The sequence below is a fragment of the Bidens hawaiensis genome, unplaced genomic scaffold, assembly GCF_021521415.1.
Source record: "Bidens hawaiensis isolate Kalapana, Puna unplaced genomic scaffold, B.hawaiensis_p1.1 tig00017589_1, whole genome shotgun sequence".
In the NCBI taxonomy this organism is placed as follows: Eukaryota; Viridiplantae; Streptophyta; class Magnoliopsida; order Asterales; family Asteraceae; genus Bidens; species Bidens hawaiensis.
In genome coordinates, this window is record NW_027492664.1 from 207,850 (window position 1) to 235,050 (window position 27,201).

The 27,201-nt window shown below is 38.8% G+C and overlaps 2 protein-coding genes and 1 pseudogene across 3 annotated transcripts; 1 reads left to right on the forward strand and 2 right to left on the reverse strand.

Annotated features, from left to right (window-relative positions):
• The first annotated feature begins 11,163 nt into the window (after positions 1 to 11,163).
• On the forward strand, positions 11,164 to 15,004 carry LOC143554338 (F-box protein At-B pseudogene; annotated as a pseudogene).
• Positions 15,005 to 15,323: 319 nt separating this feature from the next.
• LOC143554325 (glycerol-3-phosphate acyltransferase 9-like) lies at positions 15,324 to 19,079 on the reverse strand. Of its 2 annotated transcripts, none has more exons than XM_077044107.1 (13): positions 18,952 to 19,079; positions 18,829 to 18,886; positions 17,822 to 17,940; positions 17,637 to 17,736; positions 17,457 to 17,552; positions 17,285 to 17,381; positions 17,116 to 17,203; positions 16,929 to 17,025; positions 16,762 to 16,847; positions 16,147 to 16,266; positions 15,967 to 16,065; positions 15,816 to 15,862; positions 15,324 to 15,719 (listed from the first exon to the last, which is right to left on the reverse strand). In XM_077044107.1, coding segments are annotated over exons 1-13 (1,125 nt in total). In that variant the 5' UTR covers positions 19,068 to 19,079; the 3' UTR covers positions 15,324 to 15,717. The 2 variants fall into 2 exon arrangements, with proteins under 2 accessions (XP_076900222.1, XP_076900221.1); XM_077044106.1 differs by having other exon boundaries at positions 15,327 to 15,725; positions 15,812 to 15,862.
• A 693-nt stretch (positions 19,080 to 19,772) lies between these two features.
• LOC143554332 (putative protein phosphatase 2C 66) lies at positions 19,773 to 24,604 on the reverse strand. Its single transcript, XM_077044112.1, has 5 exons — positions 24,344 to 24,604; positions 22,345 to 22,704; positions 21,506 to 21,623; positions 21,193 to 21,416; positions 19,773 to 20,436 (listed from the first exon to the last, which is right to left on the reverse strand). Exons 1-5 carry the CDS (start codon positions 24,602 to 24,604, stop codon positions 19,942 to 19,944), a joined length of 1,458 nt encoding a protein of 485 aa, XP_076900227.1. The 3' UTR covers positions 19,773 to 19,941.
• Between the last annotated feature and the right edge of the window lie 2,597 nt (positions 24,605 to 27,201).

The window sequence follows — 27,201 nt, forward strand, 5'->3', positions numbered from 1 at the left end:
TGATGCCTTTCGGGTTAAAGAACGCGGGTGCCACATATCAGCGGTTAATGGATCAAGCCTTCCAAGGTCAGATAAGTCTAAACCTGGAAGTTTATATGGATGATTTAGTGATCAAAAGCATCGAAGAAGATCAAATGTTAAGAGATATTGAAGAGACCTTCGAAACATTGAGAAGCATCAACATGAAGCTGAACCCTGCTAAGTGTTCATTTGGAATGGAAGAGGGAAAGTTTCTTGGAGTCATAGTGACGGGTGCGGGCTTCAAAGCCAACCCTGTCAAAGTTCAGGCTATAGCCCGCATGCCTTCCCCTTGTTTCCTCAAAGAGGTCCAGACGCTTAATGGAGGACTTGTGGCGTTAAATCGTTTCTTAGCAAATCATGCGGCCAAGTCTTACCCATTCGTGTCAACATTGAGAAATTGCCTCAAAAAGGCACATTTCAAGTGGACCGCAGAGGCTGAACAAGCTTTCTTGGAAGTCAAGAAATGTTTAATGGAATTTCCAACGTTGACAGCACCATGGGTGGGTGAACCTTTGACACTGTACCTATCTGCTTCTGACATTGCTATCGGAGCCGTACTACTGACTGACAGAAAGAGTGTCCAAACTCCAATTTATTATGTCAGTAGAATGTTGTCAGACCCGGAGACTAGATATTCGATGCTTGAAAAGTTAGTCTTAGCATTGGTCTATGCTGCTAGACGTCTCCGCAGATATTTTCAAGGTCATCCCATCAATGTGCTAACTGGGTACAAACTCAAGAATGTGTTGAGTAAACCTGAATTGTCTGGGCGATTGGCAAAGTGGGCCATCGAGTTGGGTGAACATGCGATCGAATACAAGCCCATACCAGCAATTAACGGACAAGTACTTGCGGACTTCGTTACCGAAGTCCCACAGCACAAAGAGAAGGAATGTTTGATTGAACAATAACCCCAAGCACCTCCGGAACAAGGACAAGTTTAGTCATTGTTCGCGGATGGAGCTTCAAGCAGTGAAGGATCTGGGGCAGGCCTCATACTAGTTAACCCTGAAGGCCATGAGTTCACATATGCCATAAAGTTAGACTTTAAAAGAACCAATAATGAGGCAGAATATGAAGCCTTTCTGGCAGGCCTGCAGATAGCTAAGAAGCTTGGGGTGAAATATTTGGAAGCACGGGTGGATTCCATGCTGATTGCAGGACAGATAACGGAACCTACGAAGCAAAGAACGGCGTTATGGCTTCTTATCTCTAGCAAGCAAAGGACATAATCCGGCAATTCTCCTCTTTCAACATTATCCATATCAAGAGGAGTGAGAACAAGTCTGCGGACGCCCTTAGCAAATTAGCCTCGACAAATTTTGAACATTTTGCTAAGGATATTCACGTTGAAGTCCTGGACCACCCGTACGTTCCACAAAATCAAGTTATGGTAATTCAAACGGGCGTTGAGTCATGCATGACTCCAATCAAGGCTTATTTATCATCCGGAACCCTTCCAGCAGAAAAAGATGAGGCCCGTAAGATAAAGCACAAAGCCTTGAATTACCAGTTGAATGATGGCATATTGTACCGGAGATCATTCCTTGGCCCGCTATTACGATGTGTAGACGCGGAAGACGCAAACTACTTGATCCGAGAGATCCACGAAGGCATCTTTGGCTTACATGCGGGCCCAAGGATGATGGTTGCAAAGATCATGAACGCGGGGTACTACTAGCCTGGCATACATTCGGACGCTGTACAAGAAATCAGAAAGTGTGATTCTTGCCAGCGCCATGCCCCCAATACCCTGCGTTCAAAAAACGAACTGATCCCGGTAACATCCGCCTGGCCGTTCTAGAAATGGGCCATTGATATTATAGGGCCATTCCCAGAAGCCTATGGATTACTTCATCAAATGGGTGGAAGCGAAACCGGTTGCATCTATAACAGCATTAAGTGTTAAGAAATTTCTTTGGAAATTCATCATTTGCCGGTTTGGTCTTCCGCGGGAATTGGTAAGTGACAACGGGAACCAATTTGCTGATAGCGGATTACAGGAATGGTTGAAAGAACTTCAAGTCATTCAAAATTTCACATCTGTAGCTCATCCGCAAGAAAACGGTAAGGTCGAAAGAACCAACCGAACTATCAAAGAGGGCATTAAGGCAAGATTAGGAAATAAACGGACAGGCTGGATAGACGAATTGCCTCATGTACTTTGGGCATTTCGCACCCAGAGGAATTTCAGCAATTCCGAGACGCCGTTTAGTTTAACTTATGGCACTGAGGCCATGATCCCAGCCGAAATCGGGATTCCATCCGCAAGAGTTCTGCTGATTGATGATAATGATCACGAACTCCGGATGAATCTTGACCAACTTGAGGAAAGAAGAGAACTAGCATCAATCCGCAAGCACAATTACAAGCGACAGCTTCAGAAGTATTACAACTCGCAGGTTCGGATATGTGAGTTCGATGCGGGAGACTTTGTCTTCCGCAATAACCAGGTTTCTTGCCAGGAACTCCCAGGCAAGCTGGCCCCAACTTGGGAAGGCCCTTATAAGATAAAACAGGTTTTATATAAGGGCGCTTACAAGTTAGAGAAGTTAGATGGGACTAAGGTCCCTCGAACTTGGAACAAGGCACAATTGAAAAAATGCTACATATAACAGTTTCGTTTGTTTTTATTTTTGGCCTGCGCGCCCAAATAGACTAGTTGAAGTAATGTAATTTCAATTTGTGTACTTTGGCTTATGCCCGATCTATGGAAATTCTATATTAGCCTCATATTATTTTGTAATCTTTTATTGACAAAAACGAAGGACCGGAAAAACACTTATATTATAACACATAAGACAAAGTGTACCAGAGGAAACAAACTTCTTATTTATTAGTCAAAAGAGATTACAAACAAAATATTGAAGAATACAAGATCATCTACATTTAGGGGGCAGCATCTTCACCTTCGGCATTAGTATCATCCGCCTCGTCTTTGTCCTCTTCATCTAGATCAAGAAGATCTTTCAATTGCTCAACGGCGTCTTCCTTATTGGCAAGCGCGGATATCTGCTCTGAAATCGAAAACTTTAAAGTATCATACGTTTTCGTTTTCTCGATAAGTATCGCAGCAGGATCCTTGCCGTGAAAAATAAACTCTTCAGGAACTCTGACTTCTGAGGCAAAGTTGTAGCCTTCTTGAAATCCTATCTGGTGTCCGGCCTGTTTGGAGGCACTCCAAAACACCGCAAAGCAATCACCAAGGTCATCACTATTGCGAACTTGCGTAATAAACTGTTAAGAAAAAATTAAAACATAAGCAATCGTGATTGATATAATCATTTCTGTAGGAATAAAAATTACATGTACCTCAGGAATTCCTTTTTCCAAAACCCACGTCTTATCCGCCTTAGCCCATAGCAGTTCCATTTTATGACCAGCACATTCCAAGGCTTGGTCGCGGCTTTTAGTGGCAAGGTCGGACAAGCGCCTGTCCTTGGCTGCTGAGTCAACCTGAAGGGTTTTTATCAGTTCAGCCTGATCCTCCAATTGTTTCTGGAGAACATTCTTGGCTTCCTCAGCAGCAAGACGATTGGCTCTTTTAGCTTCGTAGGCTTGAAATTTCTCTTTAGCTTCAGTTAAAGCCTCGAAAGTCTCTTTCTTGGATTCAAGCACTTTAAGCTCCAAGTCATCCCATTCTTCGTTCATCGCCAGCCAGTCTCGGGTTATCTCTTGACTGGTAGAGATAGTATTCGCCATTTGGTAAGAGTTGGAGTTCAGCAACTCTTGACGAATACGGCGACGTTGTTGCTCCTTTTCCACGGGAGGAAGACTTTCCCGCAGATATTCGAAGCACACATCCACGTCGTTTAACGTCTTATTTCAGCGTAACGACCAGTGCGGATTGTGTGGGCCAGTGTCTTCTTCTGCGGGAGGCGAGGAAGTCTAATCCCCATACTTAAAAGCGCTGACACCGCCTTGATCCTTAAAATGATGAACGTTGAAGCATGGGGACATGCGGCGATTTTCAGGCTCACCAATTTCCTTTCCTTTAAGAGGAGGAGTATTCGTCAGTACGATCAGATCTGAAGAAATATTTGGCGGTGACGATGGTGGAGTTGGAACAATTGGCGCCGTTGAACTTCTTAAACCTGAAATATCTTCAGAAAAGTTCTTCAGGCCCACTATAAAACAATAATCATACACCAGATATGAGTTAGATTTTGGTCATTAATAAACTCGGGGAAGTGCCAAACTTACCCAAAGAGATGTTCTCAGAATCACGTTGGTGAAGGCGTGACTCCAAATTCACAACCTTCGCCTTCTTTGACTTCTTGGACGGCCCAGCCTTGGTGGACGGAGCTTTCCGTTTACCGGCTGCTTTGGACACGCCAACATCAGCGGCCTGAGATTCACCCTCAGCCGTTTGGCGGTTATCATCATCACCCGCCGCCGAGTCTACGGTCACTTTTGAACCCAGCTTGCGGGTCAAACCTATAGACGAGGACAAGACGTTTCTAGATTCAGTAGTACCAATAAATGCTCCTTCATCACGGGATGATGACTCCTCGCAAGAAGATAGGAGTCCTATCACCCCGCTAGAAGTCATAGCAGTAAGAGGTCGAGGTTTTAGAATCTCCTCACCTTCGGCGATGATGTCCTCACCTTTCGTAAACATGGCCTCGGACACAACAGGTTCCGCTTGGCGGATGGAGAACAAAAAGTTGTGCCGAGTGCGTTCAAGAAAAATGGCAAGTCGTGTACAGAAATGGGCCGGCGCACCATCATGCCTCCTACCTTGTCCAAAAGAGTGGAAAAGATAGAGCTTTCACCTGCAATTGAAAAATGTCAGGAAAATGAAATAAAAAATCCGGAAAGGTACAGAAAAACTCACTCTTATCAGTGTTTTCATAATATGGCTCCAAGGTAGGGAATGGCCACAAGCGGCTCATCTTCACGTGCACCATCGCTCCCTCGTGAATCGCCCGCAGAGGCGTAGGCGTTTGAATCAACGTATAATACCAAGGAAGGTTATTCTCGGTAGTAGCAGTGACGGAAGGGGAAGTGTCATTAGCCTTACGGCGACTCATCGTAAATGGAATGACATCTTCCCGAATCCAGAAAAACTTGGGTTTCCACTCATAAAGGCTCCTATACCATTCGGTACCGATAGGGCCCTTCTTGGTGACGGACCAACTGAACCACCCATCGCGATGCGACAATTTGTAAAATACAGCAAACCGAGCAACGGGAGGCTCGATAACGTGAGCCTGGTAACAGAACTCAAAATGACGAACTCGAAGCATCCCCAATGGATGAATCTGCGATAGATGAAGGCCGTAAGAAATTAAGATGTCCCTCATAAACTTCGTTATGGGCAACTGGAAATTACCCGTCGTAAAAAATCAATATATACGGCCATTTTTCCCGCCAGAGGGTCAGTGGAAATAGAACCGTCTGCCAGACGTTCCGGTTCCCATTCCGGCGCTAATCCGTAGATGTTAACGACGTCGCCATAATCTTTTTCTTTCAAATGGACGACGACCTCATGAATCGTCGGAGTGCTTTTCTCTTCGCCTGCCATTATAATATAAGTAGGAGTAAAGAAATAGAAAGCAAAAGTTATGAAGATTTCAGATCTGTTAAGAAAAGTTTGAAAGTGATAAGAATGGATTGGAGGCTACAAGAGACTTATTTATACTCATCGCAATAAATGTGGCCATCTGACTGACAGAAAAAAGAGAAAGTGCGGGCCATTGGATGACTGACAGGTCAGGCGGGAGGTTCGAAAAAGTGTTTACAGGCTGTCAAGAGGCGTCAAACGCGTCCTATCAGTAGCCGTCTAAAATTCCTCTCTCTGCCACGTCATCAGTATCATCCAACTTGCATAAATTCAATATTCAATAATATCCTACAAAGATATTATCATGCAAAACAAATATAACAATTTTATGGCCAAAAAGATCTTTTTCATTACTAATCAGAGGATGATTACAAAATATGGAAAATAATTACAAGCCCTACAATCTAGACCTATTTTAGGGGTTAGGGGCTGGCATGTCTTCTGAAGCCTTTGGAGAAGCATCCTCAGATGAGGAGTCTTCAGATTCGTCATCTAGATAGACTCGCAATTGCTCCACACCATAGTGGCGGACGCAAACTCCGGGAGCATTATCTGCAGCGGGAAGATCAAGCTATCATACTCCTTGACCCGTATGTCATATTCTTGTTTTGCGTCAAGGCCATGAAGCGGATGACTCTCAAAGGATTGACCAGACCGAGCAAATGCCACCCCTTCATTAAAGCCCTTCATCCGGCCAACTTCAGAAGACGCAGTCATCAAATTTACAAAGCAATCAGTTAGCTCAGTACTTCCCTTGATGTGCCGAATGACATGACAAAGAAACATGTTAGCATCATAAACATGAAGTACAAGAATAAGCAACCAACGAGGAAAACTCACTGAGTCAAGTCCTCGGTTGAGGAACCATTGTCGGTCCCGCTCAGCATGCTCCGCCCTGTCTCGAAGTTCTTGTAATTCTATGTTCACTTCGGAGGCGCGAGTTTCCGCTTTCGAACGGGATTGTAGTAAGAAATCATACGCGGACTGCATTTCAGCAGCAGTTTTATCCTTGAGTTCATATTGCTCTTTCTGCAATCTTAACTCAGCCTCGAGCTCTTGGATCTGGCTGCCTTGGTGGGTCACCTCTTCTTGTGCCCTCGCCAAGTCATCCTTCTTCTTTTGAGTATCAGCTCGGGCAGCCTCAAGTACGGCATTCTGCCTTTCGCAGGCTTCTTTCCACTTTTGAGCGGCGACAGAGCTTCGATCCTTTTCTTGTTTAAGGGCAGCCTCTGCGTAGGTTTGTCTCCACTTAGCTGCAATCGCCGCTTTACGATGCTCTTCACCTTCTTTATTGGCAGCCTCAACGGATCGAGAAGCCTCACCTAGTTTCCCGCCCGTAGTACACCACTCACGTAATATTTCCTGGCTACAGGCCAAACTGTTAGCCAAGGAAATGGATAAGTATGTATGGAGGTCATGGCGGGAATGGTCACGCAGATGCGCCATCTCCGCAGGAGGCGCATAGTGCTTTACAAAACTCACACATGTCCCGGGGTCAGAAAACCGAGACCCATTGACAATGTCCCAAGGCGGGACAAACAAGTCATAATCCCCTCCTAAAATTGTATCCCCGTAATACTGTGAACCTGAAGTTTCAAGGCGCATGGGGATCGAGGAAGATTGCTGAGGGGCACCCTGTGATGAACCCCTTCCAGCCTCATGGACAGATGGTCCAAACTGGAAACTTCCCCCTGCACCCATAGTTAAGGGTGAGGAGGTAGAAAAGAATTGAGAAGGAGAGCGAGAAGAAGATTCATGAATCCTGAAGCCCTCTGCGGTGACTTCAGGATTATCACTCTGAAAATTAGTGGCTCCTCCATTTTGAAAATGATAGTCCAAAGATTCGTTAGCCCCCGACTGAACATTGGACCCCTCCACATTTGATTCCGTAAGAGGGGTAAGAGGCTTGTTTTCCGCCTCCCTTTATGGAGGAGGAGACGGTTGTTTCTCAACAGTTGGGGTTGGAGTTGGCAACCTTTCGGATATGTCATCTCTAGCAATAGACGGATCTACGTACAATAAAACTTTATTTAAATACATATTATGGAAGTAAAGTGTAAAAAATAAAGCTCGTACCAGTCACCGTCTTCAATCGATCCGCAAGAACAGATTGTGGCTTCTTGGGATGACGGGTTTGTTGCTTCTTCATCACTGGATCGTCTTTGGTATCTGCAACACTCGTACCCGCATCGCTGGCTTGAGAAGACCCGAAGGGTCGTTTCTGCGCCAATTCTGTCAACAAGTGCGAGACAGATGAAACCTCAGAAACATCATTAGAGCTTCCTTCCTCTGAGGATGATGAATCGTCACTCGACGACAGAATGACGATAACCCCCTCAGAGGTAAGCACATTAAGGGGAGGGGGATTCAAAATAAACGCACCTGTTTCAAAGGTGGCGTCCGAAACAATCGGTTCAGCACGCACCTTCACAGGGAACAAGAAGTTGCCCTTCGATTTCTCAAGAACGGGTTTCTCACCCGCATCGCGGATGCTCTTTCGCACGCAACCCCTATCCTCAAATAGAGCATTTAGCATAGGTCCTGGACCTGAAGGAAAAATGTACAAAATCAGTTATAAAATTTCAAAAAAAAACAAAAGAGGAAGGAAAAAAGGCAACTTACGAGAATCCAAGCTAAGAAAAAGGGGTTCCATGAACGGAGTTGGCCACAAACGGCTCATACCCGCCCACACAAGGGCCTCTTCAGGTAGCGCCCGCATTGGTGTTGGCTCGGACAGCAAGACACGGAACCATTCTTGGCCCTCATGAGAAGCCGTTTTAACTTTCGGGAGGGCTTCAGTAAGAGGACGTCGGACCATAGTTTTAAGGACTACGTCCTCAGATATCCAAAAGAATTTACTTCGCCAGTCCTTGGAGCGTTTCTCGACTTCGTAACCGATACTTCTATCGGCTAACTCTTGGCACACAAACCAACCATCACGGTTGATAATATGATAAAACACAGGAAACCGGTCTAATCGGGGTAACATTCCATGTGCAGTACACACGAATTCGAAATGTCGAATTCGCATGACGGCAAGAGGATGCAGTTGAGATAAATGGATCCCGTAAGCGAAGAAATCAGAATATACAGCCATCTTCCCAGGAGGTGGAAAGCTGGCTATGGATTCGGCAGCGGGAAACTCCGGTCCCCACTCTGGTGGAATCCCATAAGTCTCAATGAACTTTTGATATTCAGATTGGTCCCATTGAACCTCTATCTCATCAATTTCAGACTGAAGACTCGTCATTACAATAATATCCGACGAAATATCGAGTAGTTTCAAGAAAGATTGGGTGAATAATCGAAAGTTTCAAAGAAAGAAAGCAAGGTAATATTCAGAATTCAAAGACAATAAAACTTCGATGAGAAGTTAAACTCCACTATTTATACCCATCGCAATTAATGCGATGGGATATGAACAGTGGAGAGAAGAAAGATCACCCAATAAATAGGCGCCACGTCACGCGGGAAATTCGAAAAAGGGAAAAAGTTATACAGTCGGGTACAGTGACAACCGTCATAAACGTCACATCACCTGCACACGCACCTGCGAGTGGTCAACTTGTCCATTTTCACGATTATCCACATCAACAAAAGATATTTCTCAAAAACTTGAAGAATAAAAAATCCCCAAATACGTGTTAAGTCCAGAATTTCACCCGCATAAGTACTTCACGCGGAAGAAACACTGGACTGGGGGACTTATAGAGGTAGGATACCAAAAAGACCCAAATACCCTTAAGTATTACCCGCGGGTCAATCAGAAGTCCCTCGTAAGGCACCCGCGGGACATATGGACCACTCGCATAATCACCTGAGGAAGAAACACCCTCACAGGACATGCGGAAGCATCTTGGCACCCTCAGAAGTTATCCGCGAGACGGAATATTCATCCGCGTAAATAATCATGAGGTAATGCCCCGGGACAGCTGTCATTAATCGATAACATTCTAGAAGATCTACCAAGATGCTTTCTTGAGCAATACGTGATCCCTCAACCAACCAGAAAAGGACACCTGGCAAGGCCGTTATAACCATGCACATGGCCAGGGTTATCTACCATCCTATCATATGAAGACACGTGTCCAGGTTGTTATACATGCACATGCAACGTATAAATTGAACCTGTCATATGATGACACGTGTCCAGGTGGTTACGGGAGCATCTTCCAAAGGGACAGCTGGCCCAATCACCTTCCTACACCCTTCGGCTATAAATATCTTCTCAACCATCATGAGGTATTCATATTCACTCCCACTGTACTTTCACTATTTACTTGAGTACATTATCTTCATCAGAATCGTACTTATTCTCACGCCGGAGGGTGGTTACGGGAAAACCCCCCTCTTGTCCTTCCCGTAACGAGCTCACGGTGTCTGTTTTGCAGGTTCACGTCACTGGACTTTGGGAATTGAGTTTATATCGTATTGGCAAATAACCATACCCTACCATGTGGACTCATTGGATCTAAGACCCGTCAAGGGGAGTAGATCCGTGTTTCTTCAGATAGTACCACACTTGTTTCATAAGTTTTTGTGATTATCTTACTCTTATTGATTCTTGGTTGACTGCATATGATTCATATTCCGACCTGAACGAATTATTGTATAGTTATATAATTATGTTCCACATCTTGTGACTGACAATTGCAGAGTTCCAAACATATGAATATGTAGAACTAAGGAATCACCTGAAATACTCTTATATTAGTATGATTAGTTTTTTTTTTTTTTTTTTGACATGCTGATTATATTCGTGGCTGATTTGATGCTGCAGACTCAATTGTGACTGGAAGCAAATGTGTACTTTCAGCTCGAGATTTGCCGGAATTCTCAGCATGGAGAAAAACCTGAGATTTGATTGGAAGATTGCGCGGGTGGATTCATTTCTTATGGATACCAAATGGCAATTTGTGCAACATTGACGGTAACTGTGACGACTTCAACCCTCTAGCATAAAAGAACGGGTTGACGCGGATTGCATTTTGTTGGTAACGGGTCAGATTACAGATTGTATTCTTGTGGTTTACTGTAATCTCTTTTGTGGAAATTGTCTATCAAGTTGTTGAACATGATATGAAGATTAATGTTTGTACTTGTATGACAATGCCAAATATTATAATGTGTGTGAGGTATAATACTCGTAAATCGTTACTTTAAACCCATTACAAACTATTAAATTCAATTGGGTTTTGTGGATTGAATTTCCATGAAATATGTTGTGTTTAAGCATGTGTGTGCGCGCATATATACACAATAACAAATGATTTTTTTTGTATATATGATGAAGTGTTTCGTATGTAATTATTTCACTTTCTTTAGAGATCCTGTTTGATTTGGGTTATACTGCAAATGATTCATGGTCCAATTATTTCTTTTTTTTTTTTATTTGGTAAATCATATTCTGAGCACATTTACTTTTGACTGTTTATTCAATGATTTTCATAAAATGAACGAATTATTGATTTTATAAAGTTAACAATAACTGTAACTTTTTTTTTTGCGTAACCAAGGTTTGTAATCGAGGCTATAAACATAATCAAGATTTGTCAATGAATTGTGATTGTATAACGATGAACCCGTTTTGCTTTAGATACCGGAATAGCTGCCTTCAAGGCGTTATTAGTATATACCAGTTGTTGCAGAGACCTTATAAACTGGTGATAAAAGTGGTTGAACATGGCGATGGTTTGCTCATATAATAATATCATGGAAAACCTTGATATAGTTTGATATATATGGGCAGGTTATATATTTAAGAAGTTTTCATGCTATTGAGTTTATTAGCAACTAACTGAAGTATTGTTGTAAAGTAGTCAAAGTCAACAAAAGTCAATAGTTTAACTTCTGCTCTAAGTGTAAAACTCAAAGGCTATATGAAGTAGAGTCAATTATTTGGTCAACTGATATATGCCACGGGATTCTTATCGATATATGGGGAAATTCCCATAATAGCCCATTTAAATAATGTGTTTCCAAATTTATCCTTAATAATTCAAGTTTCTAACTTTGTCCCTTTGTTATCTCGTTGCCGACGACATGATAGCGAACACCGACGATGCGTTACTGAAATAAATAGGATAACGACACGTGGCCGGAATAGGTCGCCGACGATGCGTTAGTGGATAACGCATCGCTGCTACCCTACGTTAGCAACATAACGCATCGTTGCTACCCTACGTTACGTATAACATAGGGTTGACGATGCGTTAAGTTGCTAACGTAGGGTAGCGGCGATACGTTATCCACTAATGCATCGTCGACGACCTATTCCGGCCACGTGTCGTTATCCTGTTTGTTTCAGTAACGCATCGTCGGTGTTCGCTATCATGTCGTCGACGACGAGATAACAAAGGGACAAAGTTAGAAACTTGAATTATTAAGGATAAATTTGGAAACACATTATTTAAATGGACTATTATGGGAATTTTCCCAGCAGTGTTTTGGTAGTCTTCGCTTTGAATTCGGTTGCGTTGGTATTCATAGTTGTATGTTGAAGTACATGGTCAGAAATTGGAGATGTCATTTATATATTTTTAGATAGTTAATGTGTATGATGTATCATTTATTGTTTGATTGTTTGATGGTATATTGAGTGTGTTTCCGAATCTGGTGGGAAAATTTAAAACCTGATACAATTGGACAGGTTAAACCCGACTCATTAGGGTTTTGGAATTAGTTTTGAATTTTTTTTATAGGTATGAGATTTGTAATATACCTGATTACCTGATAATATTAATTCATTTACCTGATTATATACATGATGTAATGTACCCGACATAACCTTTTTATATATCTATATTAACATATTAAGTCGGACTTTCATGGTAATTATCTGGGACATTTTATTTTTGTTGTAAACATTGTTTGTAAGAGCATTCACAATTGGGTGTGTAACCCAAAGTTTGAATGATGTGGATGAGTTCAAATAAGAGGGACACAAACTTTTCTTATTGTGGGCTAAAAGTTTGTTTCATAAAGTTTGTGACTACAAACTTCATCCAAACATTATAGGTGGCAAAAGGTAGAAGACCACTCTCTCAACCACACACATATATATAACATGTAGATATATAAATTTTATTATTTTAATATTATGTGATGGGTTTGTGGAGGTTGTTGTAGAATAAAGCAGGGTTTTTGAGAAAAGTTTGAAATCTGATGTGGCACTGATGTGACGGTTTATAATGTTACAACCGGACACGCTTTGTTCGTTAGCCTGCCTTTCACGGACCATTGAATCATCCATCGATCTCTCCTTTAGACCCACAAACATTTGACGGAGTAATAAGCAAATTTGGAAGAATCAAGAACATCACCTTCCGTCTTAATGATGCCTCAGTCATAATTATTTTAGGCCCTCATATTCAAGAATTGATTTTGTTGAAATGTTCAAGGTACTAGTTATTAATAAATTTAAGCAATGATCTAGTATCATACTTAGTACTGGTTTGAATGTTTGATACATGTGCATGAAACTGAAAAACCGATTACAAACCGAAAAACTGATAAAAAAAATTTTCAAACCGAAACTAAAGACTGACGGTTTGATTTTATGTTTTTTATAGATTTTTATAATTTATATTTGATTATAAGTAATTTATAAGGATTTAATAAGTATGAAACTCGGATATATTAGCCCAAATGTATAATAATCAGTTGGTTACTGATCAATAAAATGATTTAGGCTCAAAGTATTATTTTGGGTCATTTTTTTCTTGTTGCACAAAATATTCAAGCGAAAATGGAAAAGGCAAAAAAACCGACTCAAATTCGAACCATGCACGCCCCTATACATCACAGTTCCATGTAAGTTTGAGAACAATATAGTTACAGTGTTTCATTGATTGTATTCAGAATACTCACACTGGAATTTTCCGGCTTTAATCACAAATCTGAAGTTTTTGATTTGAATTTCCGGGGGTCATTTGCAAAGTGTCAAAGACTGGAGGTAAGAACTGCTGTTTTTTTTGTATCTCATATTAGCTTACTTCTTGGTTCTTAGTAAGCACTGTTGGTTTTTTTACACACATACATTCTCTGAAAATTAAGATTCGAGGCGGAGAAGTCAATGATTACGCCTTTATGTTACTTGGAATCTACCAAGAACTGCCCGAAACCGTCAAGATTCTTAAGCTTCAACCAGCTAGCGCATTGGATACTATCCATTTCTTGAAAACATCTACACCTTTGACTTTTGGACAGGCTTTGACTCACATATCATTAGTTATAGATACCATTAGTGACACACTTATCCACAGTACTGCACTTTGTCTTCCTCAATTGGTTGAACTGGATCTTAAAGACCAGTCGACGTCTGAACCGACTGATGACCTGTCAAACTCAGGGATTCAGTCACTAGCTAACTGTAAGCATTTGACAAGTCTTTCTATTTTGAGAAGCCGACATCATGTTGCTCCTTTGTTTAAACAAGTGAATGATATGGGCATGTTTTTGCTCTCAGAGGGATGTAAACGACTAGAATCGGTTCGGTTTGGAGGGTTTTCAAAAGTTAGCGATGCGGGCTTCGCTTCAGTTCTCAACTCGTCTTTGAATCTGAAGAAGTTTGAGATTCAAAACGGTTATCGTTTGACCGATTTGACATTCCAAGATTTTAGTAACGGTTCTCGGTCCCTTGTAGAGGTAAAGCTCGTGTCTTGCAATTCTATAACCAGTGACGCAGTGTGTGAGTTGGCAACGTGTGGTTCGTTAGAGGTTATTGATTTGCTTGGATGCAAAAGTGTATCGGACTCGTGTCTTGACGATGTTTCACGTCTTACGTTGTTGACAACCTTAAACTTAGGAGGCACGGATGTGACCGATGCTGGTATGAGTGTTTTAGGTAAAGGAAACGCTCCCATTTCATGTCTTTCGTTAAGAGGTTGTAAGTGGATTAGTGATGAAGGAATAATATCTTTATTAATAAGTGATGGTAATATTAGCAAGACGTTATCGTCGCTTGATCTTGGACACATGCCAGAAATTACAGATAAAGCCATTACCACCATTGTAGATGCGTGTGCAGGGCGTATAGAATTGTCGATCAGGAACTGTGTTCGTGTTACAGATGCATCTGTGGAGGCCTTGGGTTTAAAGGGAAGGGTGCTTAGGCTTGATCTTTATAAGTGTGGTGCGTTATCTGGTGAATGTTTTCGGTTTCTGAAGAAGCCTTTGTTTCGTGGTCTACAATGGATTGGAATTGGCGGGACCAGATTAGTTGGTGTGCGAGATGATGGTTTTGGTGAAGTTTGCAGAGAAAGACCGTGGTTGGACTATTTGCAAAGATGGTTGAGGTTGGGTGTCATGATGGATGGCAGTTTCATGAGTTTTGATGCCGAATTATCTTGGTTATGTTGGTTTAAAGGTCATTGTGGTATGGTTATGTTGTGGTTTTGATTCCTGTTGTTTCTTTTGAAATTACTGTTAGTCCAAGAGTCTTCTGCTTTTGATTGTTTTTATTTTCCGTTAGAAATTGCGGGTTTAATCTTAAGAGTTTGATCATTTGAAAGATTTAAAAAGCTTGTTCTTTGTAAAGATGTAGATTATAGGTCGTTTTTTCACAAGTGAAATCTGCTAATGTTTAGCGGTCGCTTGTTTGATTTAAGATATGTTCATGACCACGAGTAGTGTAGTGGGCAGCATCAGGGGAAGCTCATTGGAGAAGACATGTTAAGGCAAAGCTGCAAAGGCGGTATCTTCACATTAAAATTATAGACACACCGAACAGCGACCATTGGTTAGCATCAAAAGCAGTGATTTAAGATTACCACATAGACTGTAACTTACTACGATAGATGTATAACTTGTGTAATTTAACTTAAGTTTTTAAATTTGGATGTGTAAAAACCAAATGTGTGACAAAATTATTCCATTTCAAATAAATTAGTTTTCCATTAATAACCCAGCATTATTATGTTTACACAAAACCAAGTGATGTATTTACATATTTAAGGAGTAATCGACGGTGTTTATGAATATGTAAAACAGTTTAAAGCCACTAGGATAATAAAAACAAAAATCAACACACACTGCAAAGGGATCATCGAACTCATTCTCGTCGTCAACGCTAATACCTACCAAGAATCTTCTTTGTTCATGGCATCTATCCTGGCAGCAAAGCTTCACACTCAGTAATCTTCAAAAAAGAAGAAAAAAGTTAATGATTATTTAAAGATAGTCTTCGATTAAAATATTAAGAGTGAAATTACAATTCTTTCTGACCTCTATTTCTCTTCCAACCGACGCAGGACTGACTCTGCAAAACTACGTTGCCTGCACAACATTACAAACATAAAATTATATATGCACACACACAGACACATTCTTGTTAACATGATTATAAACTAGAAAGAATTTTTTTTTTTTTAAAAACTTACTTGCTTTCCCTATGTTTGGGGCTAGGGCGAGAGTACTTCAAGTATCCATCCCAAGGAACCATCTTAAGACCTGCACGAGCAGAGATGATGCCTCTCACCCTGGAAAAAAGGACGGAAACCAAAATAACTTTAGAAACCAGGGGCATTTATGGCATTTCAGTTAAGAAAAGGGTGTTAAACCTCTCTGCAAACTCAATAGCTGTTTCTCCAGGCTTCATATTTTGAGGCTCCAAATACCAAACATCACAAACCACCGCCCATGATGTCATCAACTGCAATAGGTGAGTTGTAAAGGACTGCCTGCAAAATAAATTAATTACTTTACACATTTATTATTAAGAAAATAATATTGAAATTAACTTGTTAACACAAATCATCATCGTACTCAGTATATCCCACCAATAGCAAAGCTATGGTAGGGTCTGAGGAGGGTAAGATGTAGACAGCCTTACCTCTACCCTATAAGGATAGAGAGGCTGCTTTCGGTGAGACCCCCGGCTCGATAGTAGTTTTGCATCAAGCCTTGGACATAAGGCACATAGCACTCAATCATCGGGACACCGACTGATCGGTGCATGTACCCTTGTCTTTCGGCTATCAACGCCACTACATGATGCCTGATTAACCGTCCGTCACTTTTAACGTTATTTTCACGAGATTAGTAAAATAACGTCAAAATTAGTGCAATTTCACTTTTGCCCACCCGAGGGTTCACACATATATACATCATATGTGCGCACCACAAGCAGGGCTAACTTGTTAACACAAATGTGGATGAAAATAGAAATGTCTTACTTTCTGCTATTCCAAAACGCATCGACGAATATTTTGTTGTACTTAATTGCAATTGGACAAACAGTAGCCCCAAGTTCAAATGCACCCTAAAAATCATATTACCAACAAATTAAATATAATAATGACCTGTGACATTAAAATATTTTTACAACATGTAAGAAATGTACCTTTTTGAACATAACAGTGTAATGATTATTCACACAAGTTCCTTCAGGGAATATAAGAAGAGGATTGTTATCAGTTCCTTCAACATGTTCCCTCAACCTGTATTACAATATTTATAATTTAAAAAAATATTTATAATTTAAAAAAATATATATTTTTTTAAAAGGAGAGAGTTTGCATTAAACATACTTTCTTGCTACAATTTCACGATCCTTTGCTTCTGAACGGTTGAACCATATACAACCCACACTTTCCAAAATAGTACTTTGCAGAAGCCCTACGAAAAGAAATAAGATGGTTATGAACTTATGATATTAGCATTTTATTATAAGTTTCAAAACTGAATATGTGCACTTACCGACCCATCCAGGGTGTTTCTGCATGATAACTGCAAATGCAGTCATCTGTTCTAGAACGATGAAATCAATCATAGATGTATGATTAGCCACAAACACCTGTGCAACAATTAACCAGTTACTTATAAAACAATCAAATACAAGAATAATAAATAAATAAAAATTCTAATTTACCTGTTTAGGCCTTGCGCACGGCCGAGGGCCATGATACTTAACAACCCCTGTCCAAGATGCAACAAAGAAGCTGCAAATTAACTCAACCAGAGCCCGCTGCCATGGTTAAAAACGGTATATGAGATTAACCATGGTTAGCAAATGGTAATGCAAGTAGTTGGCTAAAAAGTGTTTTCATACCTCTAACCGTTTCCTTAACTTATCATGCCCCTTTAATAGCACGTGCACAGGAATGTAACATGACAGGAATATTATCCATCCTATTGTCAGGATAAGAACCCTGCAGTGTGAATAACAGGAAAAGGACTAAATAGTCATTAAAAGCAGTCAAGTAGTCACATGTTCAAAGTGATGGAAATGCTTACCTTCCAGGAAAAAGAATCCCATATCTAACTACAACTCCTAAACACCACAATGGGAATAAATATATATTCCAGTTCCACGGCTCTGGAGGATTTGACTTAAAACATCGCGTGAACGAGTCCTGTTCGTGCATGAAGAAAATTATGGTAGGTTTATGCTTTATAAAATAAACAATATTTCACTATGGAAGCTAATAAGGAAGATGTTTCATACCCAAAATGAAGAGAATAATAATATCAGCATGAGCATAAATTACACTCATAACAAAAAAAACAAATGTGCCCAGTGTAATGCCACTCATAGTAGTGAAGCTAAGGAGTTGTTTGGTAGCGTCTTAATGATTCGTGAATCAGTCACATGCACAGTGCGTTTGGTTACACCTCTTAATGGCTCATGGAGCCTGTTAATGGTTAAGTTTCAGAGACATGCTAAATGATTTAGAGGCAACCTCTTAATCAGACAGACCTCTTACTGATTCAGCACTAGATTGCCAAACAACCCCAAAGAGAATCAGAGCAATAAACCATACAAAAGTTGTAATAACGTTAGTTGTAAACCATCTCTAGCAAAAATTACACGCATAAACCACTTAATATGTATACATAACAAATGTATCATAACGATGTATCCATGTGTGGTCCAAGTTTCAATTGGTGATAATATGAAATGAGTGAAGCTTATGCTCACTAATGGATGCTCCTTTATCTGTTTGTTGAACTTTGACTCTCTTAAATTTGTGTTAAAAATACTTATTTTATCGTTACATATGAAGACATGAATACAATATCACAAGATAAGCAAAGCAGTATACCGATAAATCTAAGATTGCTATACATACCTTCATCGCTAGTGAGACAAAAAGCTACACAATTAAGTCCAGATTCAGATGCATAATCATTAGGCAACAACAATTAGCAATTATTAACTAACTAACTAACTAATTCACACATGCATGCATTGCGTGTTGTGTTATTAAAAGTGTATGGATCTGGAGAGAAGAAATAGTTACATCAACAATGGCGCCAGCTGCCTCGGTTAGGGTTGGGGAAATATCAAGCAAATCACGCCTGCATAATAATAACAATAGAGAGTGAATGGATCGATGATTAATATTAATAGATGAATTACATACAAACGGAGGTTGGCGTGAGGTTGTTGGATGGAATCAGAAGGTAAGTAATCTTCGATGTTGGGACGATCTAGGTCTAACTCTGATGGAGAGGTCGTTACCCCCTTACTCTTGCTCATCTTCGTCTTCGTCTGCTTGAAGAAGAAAGACAGGCGGATTCAAGTGACTCGATAAGATAGACTTATTAATTCTAACTTCTCAAAACTTCCCTCAAAGGACAATAGCCAATGAGACATTTGACTTATAAGCGAGTTTTTTTTTACCGTAGAAAATACAAAATAAAGTGTATACTAGTAGCATAACAAAAAGAAAGTAGAGAACCGAAAAAGTATGCAACACTTGAGGTGAAATCCATAACCTTAAAAAGTACGTTAAGAACTCGAGGTTGTTAGAAACTAGAATTTATTAAAATTAATGAGACCTAGATTTCAAGGTTTGGTTTCGAGCAATGACATCCCAACACACGTATATCTGGTGCCCATGAATCCGACGAATATTGAGTGACATGCGCCTGACATATATGAAACGACTATAAAACACAATTTTCTAATCAAAGAGAGAACGTGACTACCAATACCCATCTTAATTCAAACCAACATAACCTATTTCTCATCACGAGTACACATCCAGTTGCATTGCTTTTCTTATTTACATCTGGTCTAGAGAATGAGGCTGACTCACATGTGTTGAACCCGTCCCGATCAATATGACCCCTGTCATACTAGAGCCGGTTCAAGTTTTGATATCTGACCCTTGTCATACTAGAGCTGTTTCAACCTTATATATCAAAAGAATACTACTTTCTACTTACATATTATTATTTCTACAAACAAACATCACAAAAACTGTATCTTAAAACACCATCATAACTGATCAAAATTTGTTCATTCAACAGCTGAATCTTTGCACGTATACACATCATCATAAGACGGAAACAAAAAATTTAAAAAATAAACAAGAAAGGCGGCATCAAGCCACAATAACACCCTCAAATCAAATCTTGACAACAGTTTTTCTCGAACTAGTTGACTTTTTATCACCGGATAAGAACCTAGGAATGCTTAGCAAACTATTGACCCGGGTCACCCCTTCAAGTGCCGACCATTCTTCATCTTCTGGGTTCGATATGCACTCGGCTAAACTCCTTTTAGACGCCCCGATACCACCCTTTTCAGGTAACTTATTATCTTCTGACTCGACACATGGCACAATCTCACTTGATTCTTTAGCAGATACTGGTGCTGTTCCATCTGGTGGAACAATACCAGTATCTGGTTCTTTTGCTTCTTTCTTGGGTGAAGCGGGTGTGGGTGCCGGTTTTTGGTCAAGAAATAAGCACACAACAGCACAATCGTCGTTCTTTGATGTTGGGTATTTGAGCCGCCAGGCTCGTGTAGCACAGTCAACAAGGGCTCGGGCTGCGGTTGACCGGCTTGGTGCAGCATCCACTATGTCCACTGCTTCTTTATTTGAAAGGACATCCCATACCTGTATCAAAAATGCAAAATAATAAAACTTAATTTGCTTATAAGTTCATATGTTATGTACTTATGTTTTATCGTAAATGGCGAATTGTGAGAAAAAATAAGTAAATTGTGGGACTTTTTACTCTTAAAAAATTACCCGTTTTTACCTTTTACCCAATTCATCGACTCCTAAAAAGGAAGTACCCATTCTAACCTTTTAACCAAGTCATCGACTCCTAAAAAGGAATCACCCGTTTTGACCTTCTACCCAATTTATCGACTCCTAAAAATATTACCCTTTTTACCTTTCAACCATCTCATCGACACTTAAAAAAATACCCGTTTTGTCCTTTTACCCAATTCATCGACTCCTAAAAAAGTTTACCCATTTTGACCTTTTAGCCAATGCATCGACTCATATAAAAAAACTACCCGTTTTTACCTTTTACCCAATTCATCGACTCCTATAAAAAAAACAACCCATTTTGACCTTTTACCCAATTCATCAACTTCAAAATAAATATTCCCGTTTTGACCTTTTACCTAATTCACCCGATTAACTCAGTTTGCCAGAAATAATGATGGGAGAAAACTGTACATCCCTAGGATAGATTGTTAATACAATAACAGTTTCTTTAACCATAAAATAGTAATTATATAAAAATTTGACAAAATTGGATTTTGTGAGCCAGTCTGGCCCGTTTTGACCATACTAAAAAGAACCATTTTGACATGTTACCCAACAGACCCACCCGTTTAGACACCTTGAGAACCGTACCCCATCAGTTGCAAGAACTACAAACTTGTCTTTATCAGTGATACGATGATAATATATATCCGGTACAGAAATTAAACCGAAGTCCTTCAGACAAAAGTCACCAAAAGCTCTAGCCATTGCTAAACCGGGTGAATCACTATTGGGTAACCATACGCGTGCGACTTCAGGCTCGTCCTGTAATGCAAAAACACGTCCTTTAAACTGCTGAATTCTAGCTGCTTCTCCTGAAAAAAAAAATGTATGATTTACAGCATAAAATTTCAAGAAAACCAAAATTCATTGAATAAGTTATTGATAAGAGATAGATGGTTACTTGGGAGATTGGGTTTTAAATCAACGGTTAACTGGATCGCTGTTAAACCGTTGTTATCGTCTCGGGTTGCCAACACAGCTCTCGAGTCTCCGAGATTACCAAGTATGAGATCTTGAGACTGAAATATATTGTTTTATTAAAGTGATGCATGATAAACTTGGTTATTAGTCCAAAGGGTTTTGACCCGTTTAACCCATTTGACCCCGTTTGACCCATATTTTTATCGAACCTGTTTAACCCATTAGAGATCAAATATAAACCAATTTGACCTGATCATAAGTCAACATTAGCTACAATTTCAGTTATGAACTTTTGCTGCACCTACCAAATATAGTACTTTCTAATATGCATGAAACCGAAAAGGCGGAACCCAAATAAAAAATGAAGGTTTGGTTTATGTTTTCATAAAAAACGAATTTGCGGTTTGGTTTTGGCTTTGCATGTAAGTAAAACCGAAAACCAAACTGAACCGAATTTGTGAATTTTTATTTTAAATTTTGAATGTTAAGTAACTTATAGGAACTTGATAAATAGTGTAACACATATATATTAGCCGAAATGTATAACAATCAATTAATCAATAATTAAATTTAGGCCGAAAACATTTTTTTTGGCAAAAAAAAAAGAAATTATCCCAGAAATTTAAAGCCCAAATGGTAAAACCAACAAAACCGAACTGAACCCAAACCGGAAAAACTGAAGCAACCGGTTATCAAAATCTCAAAAAACCGAATTTTCAGTTTTTGGTTCAGTCTGAGCTCAAACCCTATTGTAAAACTAAATATTACTTTCCAAACACATCAAACTTAAGCAACTTTAAAAAGTTTCAAGAAAATAACCTGTTTGATCAAAGTAACCGCAGTAGACCCGCTGCAGAAACAGTCAATGGCTGGATGTGTCTTCAATTCCATATCCATTAACCTGAAGGATTTTAATATCGACTTTTTTAAAGGAATATATTTCTCGGGAACTCGTTCTTTCTCACCGACTTCATATTCTTCACACAACTTGTCATCTTCGTCTTCTTCATCAAGTGAGGTTCCATTAACATTGCCATTCTGACTATCAGAGTTATGTTTCCAATGGGTGGATAATAGAACTGGAAGATAGTCCCTAACTTTCCTAGCTACCATGTGCCCGTATGGACCGTGCCCGTCAAACACCCCACAAAATACGGCTTCGTTTGTTGAACTGAATTTCTGGTTCATAAATATAACTCAAATATAAAGATTAAAGATTTTAAATATGGAGGCAACTTTGAATAATGGAGGCGTTTAGCATTGTAGATTGTCTAATGAGTATCCTGATTTTATAAGTGCTCAGAGATAAGGGTGTAAACGAGCCGAGCCGATCCGAGCCAAACTAGGCTCAAGCATGACCCGTTTTGAGCTCCTTTTGTAAAGCACAAGCTTGGCTCGTGATTTGTCTTTTCAAGCTTGAACTCAGGTTGGGCTCGGCTATTAGTTACTAATTAACCTTAAACAAGCCTAAGCTCAACCCTAGCTCGTGTGAATCACCTTAAACGAGGCAAAGTTTGGCTCGAGCTCGAATATGCAGTATGAAATTAATACATAAAAGTCCAAGTAAGTTAAAACTTAAAAACTACACAAAGCTCATTAAGGCTCTACGAGCTAAACGATCTTCCCGTGCAAAGACCGGGCTCGATAACTAAGCGAGCTTTATTTGAGGCTCCAAACACAAGAGGTCTCAGCGGGAGCAGCCTCTTTATCCCTTACAATCATAGAGATAAGTTTGCCCATGATACCCTCCCAGACCCTAGTTTTAACCTTCACCTAAGCGTTTTCAAAATCAACTCGCGTGCATTGAGCATTCTAAAGCCAAGATCCGTATGTTAGAAACTAAATTTCCTTATCAAATTCTATAGCATAATCCTAATATTAATATAAACCTAATTGACACACCCCTAATTATTTTCCTCCTTACATAGCATAGATTCTACTACACCTCCTATACAATGTTTAGTAACAATTCCCACAAAATTCCCCTACTTCGAGTCTAATTTGAGCTATCTCTAACCTAATCAATAAACCCCTTTCAAATTTAGCAATCCTTATAAAAACTACGGTTGTTCACGAATCGATCCGAACCGAACGCAGGCTTGCTCATACTTGGTTGGTTTAGAAGCGAACCGAACCGAGTGGATTGAATTAAAAGAAACGAGAGATATTTTTATGCTTGAACTTGGTTTAGTTTGAAACCGAGGGACTTGGTTTTGTTTGGTTTCGTACAAAGTTTTAAATTTTAAAATTCTAAAACTAAAATATATCTTTAATGCAAGACTTTCAACTCCAAAATGTCTAAAACTCAAAGTGAACAAGAAAACATATGTAAAACGAGCAGCTAGAGTTTAAAATGGAACTTTGAAGTTAATACAAAAGAGGAAAATTTCAATAACTTTTAAAAATACATTATTTTTATATATATACATAATATATATAATATATATATAATAAATAAAAAAAATCCAATCAAAAATGAACTGAACTAAACCGAGCGTGGCTTTGGACGTACTTGTTTGTTTTCAAACCAAGAGCCGAACGGCTCATTTCCAAACGGAGCCAAAATCAAACAAGCATTTTTCGAACAATTTTCTCGAGCAAGCGACGAGTCTGGTCAGCCCTAAATATATCTTACTCCTTACATAGGTTCTACGCCTCTTAAACAATGCTTGGCAACATCAATTCCCCCAATTTAAGCCTAATTTAACTCATTTCTAACCTAATCAATAAACCCTTTTCAATTTCAACAATTCCTAACACAATAAATAATAATAATAATAATAATAATAATAATAATGATGATGATGATGATACAAACCTCCCAGACGATCATAGCATCTTGATTAGTACCCTTCTTCCCCTGCTGCGTATACAAACTGGCAATCCCAGTCGACCCGTTTCCATACATCCGACCCGGTATCTGATGCAACACACGTTCCTCCGCCGTACCACCACCGCCGACGGAATACTTGCGGTTAATACGAACACTCTTTGACTTCCACCACCGATCACTTTCATCGTATTCACCGCCGTGTGGTTGTTGTTTATCTCTTCCGCCAGTGGAATAACAAGCACCCATTTTGTATAAAGATCAAATCTTTAGTGGGTTGGTTTGTTGTAAAGATCTACTAACAAACAGCTAGAGACCAAAAAGACAACTTTGAATACAGATGAACAACCACAAAGTGAGGGACCGTGTGTGTGTAATTATATTTATATTTATTATTAATATTAAATAGAGGGTGTGTTGAGTAGGTGAGGTGGATTGATAGAATCCAATCAGCCTGCCTGCAACAAGGGGAGTTATTATTATTATTATTATTATTATTATTATTATTATTATTATTATTATTATGATGATGATGATGATGATGATGATGATGATGATGATGAGGATTTAATTCAACATACATAACATTTTTTTTTTAATTACATTATCATGTTAACGTTACTTTGAGATTATAAACATAGATCTTTCCGGAATTATATTTCATATAAACTTAATTAGGGTTGAGCATGGTTTAGTTCGGTTCGCTTATTAGGTGAAACCTAAACTGAAACCGAAGTAATTGGTTATTTGAATATACAAGCCCTTCTGTTTTTGGTTTTTCGGTTTTCAATTTTCAGGTTATTTTCGGTTTCGGTTTTTTTCTTCAGTTATGTGTGTACATTGAAAAAAAAAAATAAAAATGAAAATGCATATTTTAAACTTGTATAAGAACGTATTAGAATACCACATATATATTTAATTCAAAAAACAAAACAGGCATGTGTTACGTGAAACTATACGAATACAAAGTTGCTAAATATAGTTTAAAATTCAACAAGGTTCTTAATTAAAAAACATTATAAGTTTAGTCCCAATATTCATTCATCATTTTATTTATCTTCAAAGTTAGTCCATTCATCATCATCTTGACAATCTTTATCACCATCAATCGATTTGGTTCGGTTTTTTAAAATGGATAACCGAATCAAAATCGAAAATTTGGTTTTCCAAAAAAAAAACAAAAAATTAACTGCCGGTTAATGCTTCGGTTCGGTTTTTTCGTTATGGTTTTTTCGGTTAATTCGGTTTTCTGCTCACCCTAAACTTAATGATGTGAGGTATATTTATCGTCTAGGCGCCAATGAGCTACTGGTGTTTCAAAAGTATCAGGGGTGATGATGGGAAACTAAACGAGTAGGTTGTACTTACTAGTTGGATCTTTGAACTAAACAAGTTTTATCTCATCGTACTGTCGTGTCTTCAGACGATAGTTCACGGGCGTTGGCCTTAGATAAAGGTTTTTCCTGAATCAAAATGACGAGGGTATCCAGACGTCGTGAATTTAGCCAATATTTCATTTGAATGATTTGTTGGCCGTTCAAAAGAAATATTTATCATCTAGACATATAAAGGACTAATATAATATAAAGTTAAAGATTTGTGGTCGTTTGTTTTTTACTCTCGTGATGTGGTTACACATAATCAGGAGTAAAGGTATTTTTTGCGTACTTAGTTTCAAAATATATGAGAAGTAAGAAAATTAATTAATCTAGACAGTGAATCAAAGCACAAGTAAACAACGTTAGTCATATTTTTTACCTATTGGCTCAAGTCACACGACTCAACCACCATGCGATGCGTGTATCGAGCCCTTTGCAAAAATGGAAGTTAATTTGAAAATCAATGCAACTGATTACACAAAATGTGAAAGTTTATCTAGCATAATGGAATATAATTTAAAGGCTTACGTAACGTACTAAAACAAGATTAGAAGTTTGTCACTTGAGCTATTTCTATTTTTATTTGTTATTTGAGTAACGTCATCATAGATATCATAATAATGAAAATTTAAAATTTATGCATGTTCCTAATATTAAAATTTGATATATGTAGGGTCAGGCTAAATGTATCCTCTTGGTTGCTTGTCATACCTCCCCCCTCTGAAAAAACCAACTTTAATATTACCCATTGAAATTATATAATTACCAAATTAGCACAAAAACAAGGATTTCATATTTTTTTTACAACTTGCGTTTTTTTTATGATTTCGAGTTTAGGGTTTCAAGTTTAGGGTTTAGGGTTTAGGTTTCGGGTTTAGGGTTTAGGGTTTAGGTTTTTGGGTTTCCGGTTTGGTTTTAGGGTTTAGGGTCCGGTTTTAGGGTTTAGATCTTCGGGTTTAGGGTTTAGAGTTTAGGGTTTAGGGTTCGAGTTTAGGGTTTTAGATTTTCGAGTTTCGGGTTTATTTTGTAAAAGATAAAGAGATAAAATAAGAATATTATAAATATATATATACTATTAAAATTAAAAAAATATATATTATAAATATTTACAATATTAATTCTAAAAAAATAAATAATAGTAATACTTGATAGTTTTTAATTTGATATATGTAGTAAAGATTATTAAGTGAAAAATATGTTGTATGGACTAATATGTATATAAATAATGTTAAAGGGTAATAGTAATTTATCTAATAAGTTAAGGGAGGATGTATATTTAATAAAAATGGTGTAAGAGAGTATGTTTAGCAGCACCCTATATGTATCATTAGATAAAGTCAAATTATCTTCATATCCATAAATTTTAACCTTCTTTTAATTCTTACTAATGAATTTCTTTGTCGTTTATTTTTCATCAAACAATTGTGGTTATGTTAAAGAGTGATATCCAACTTTCTTATAGGTTTA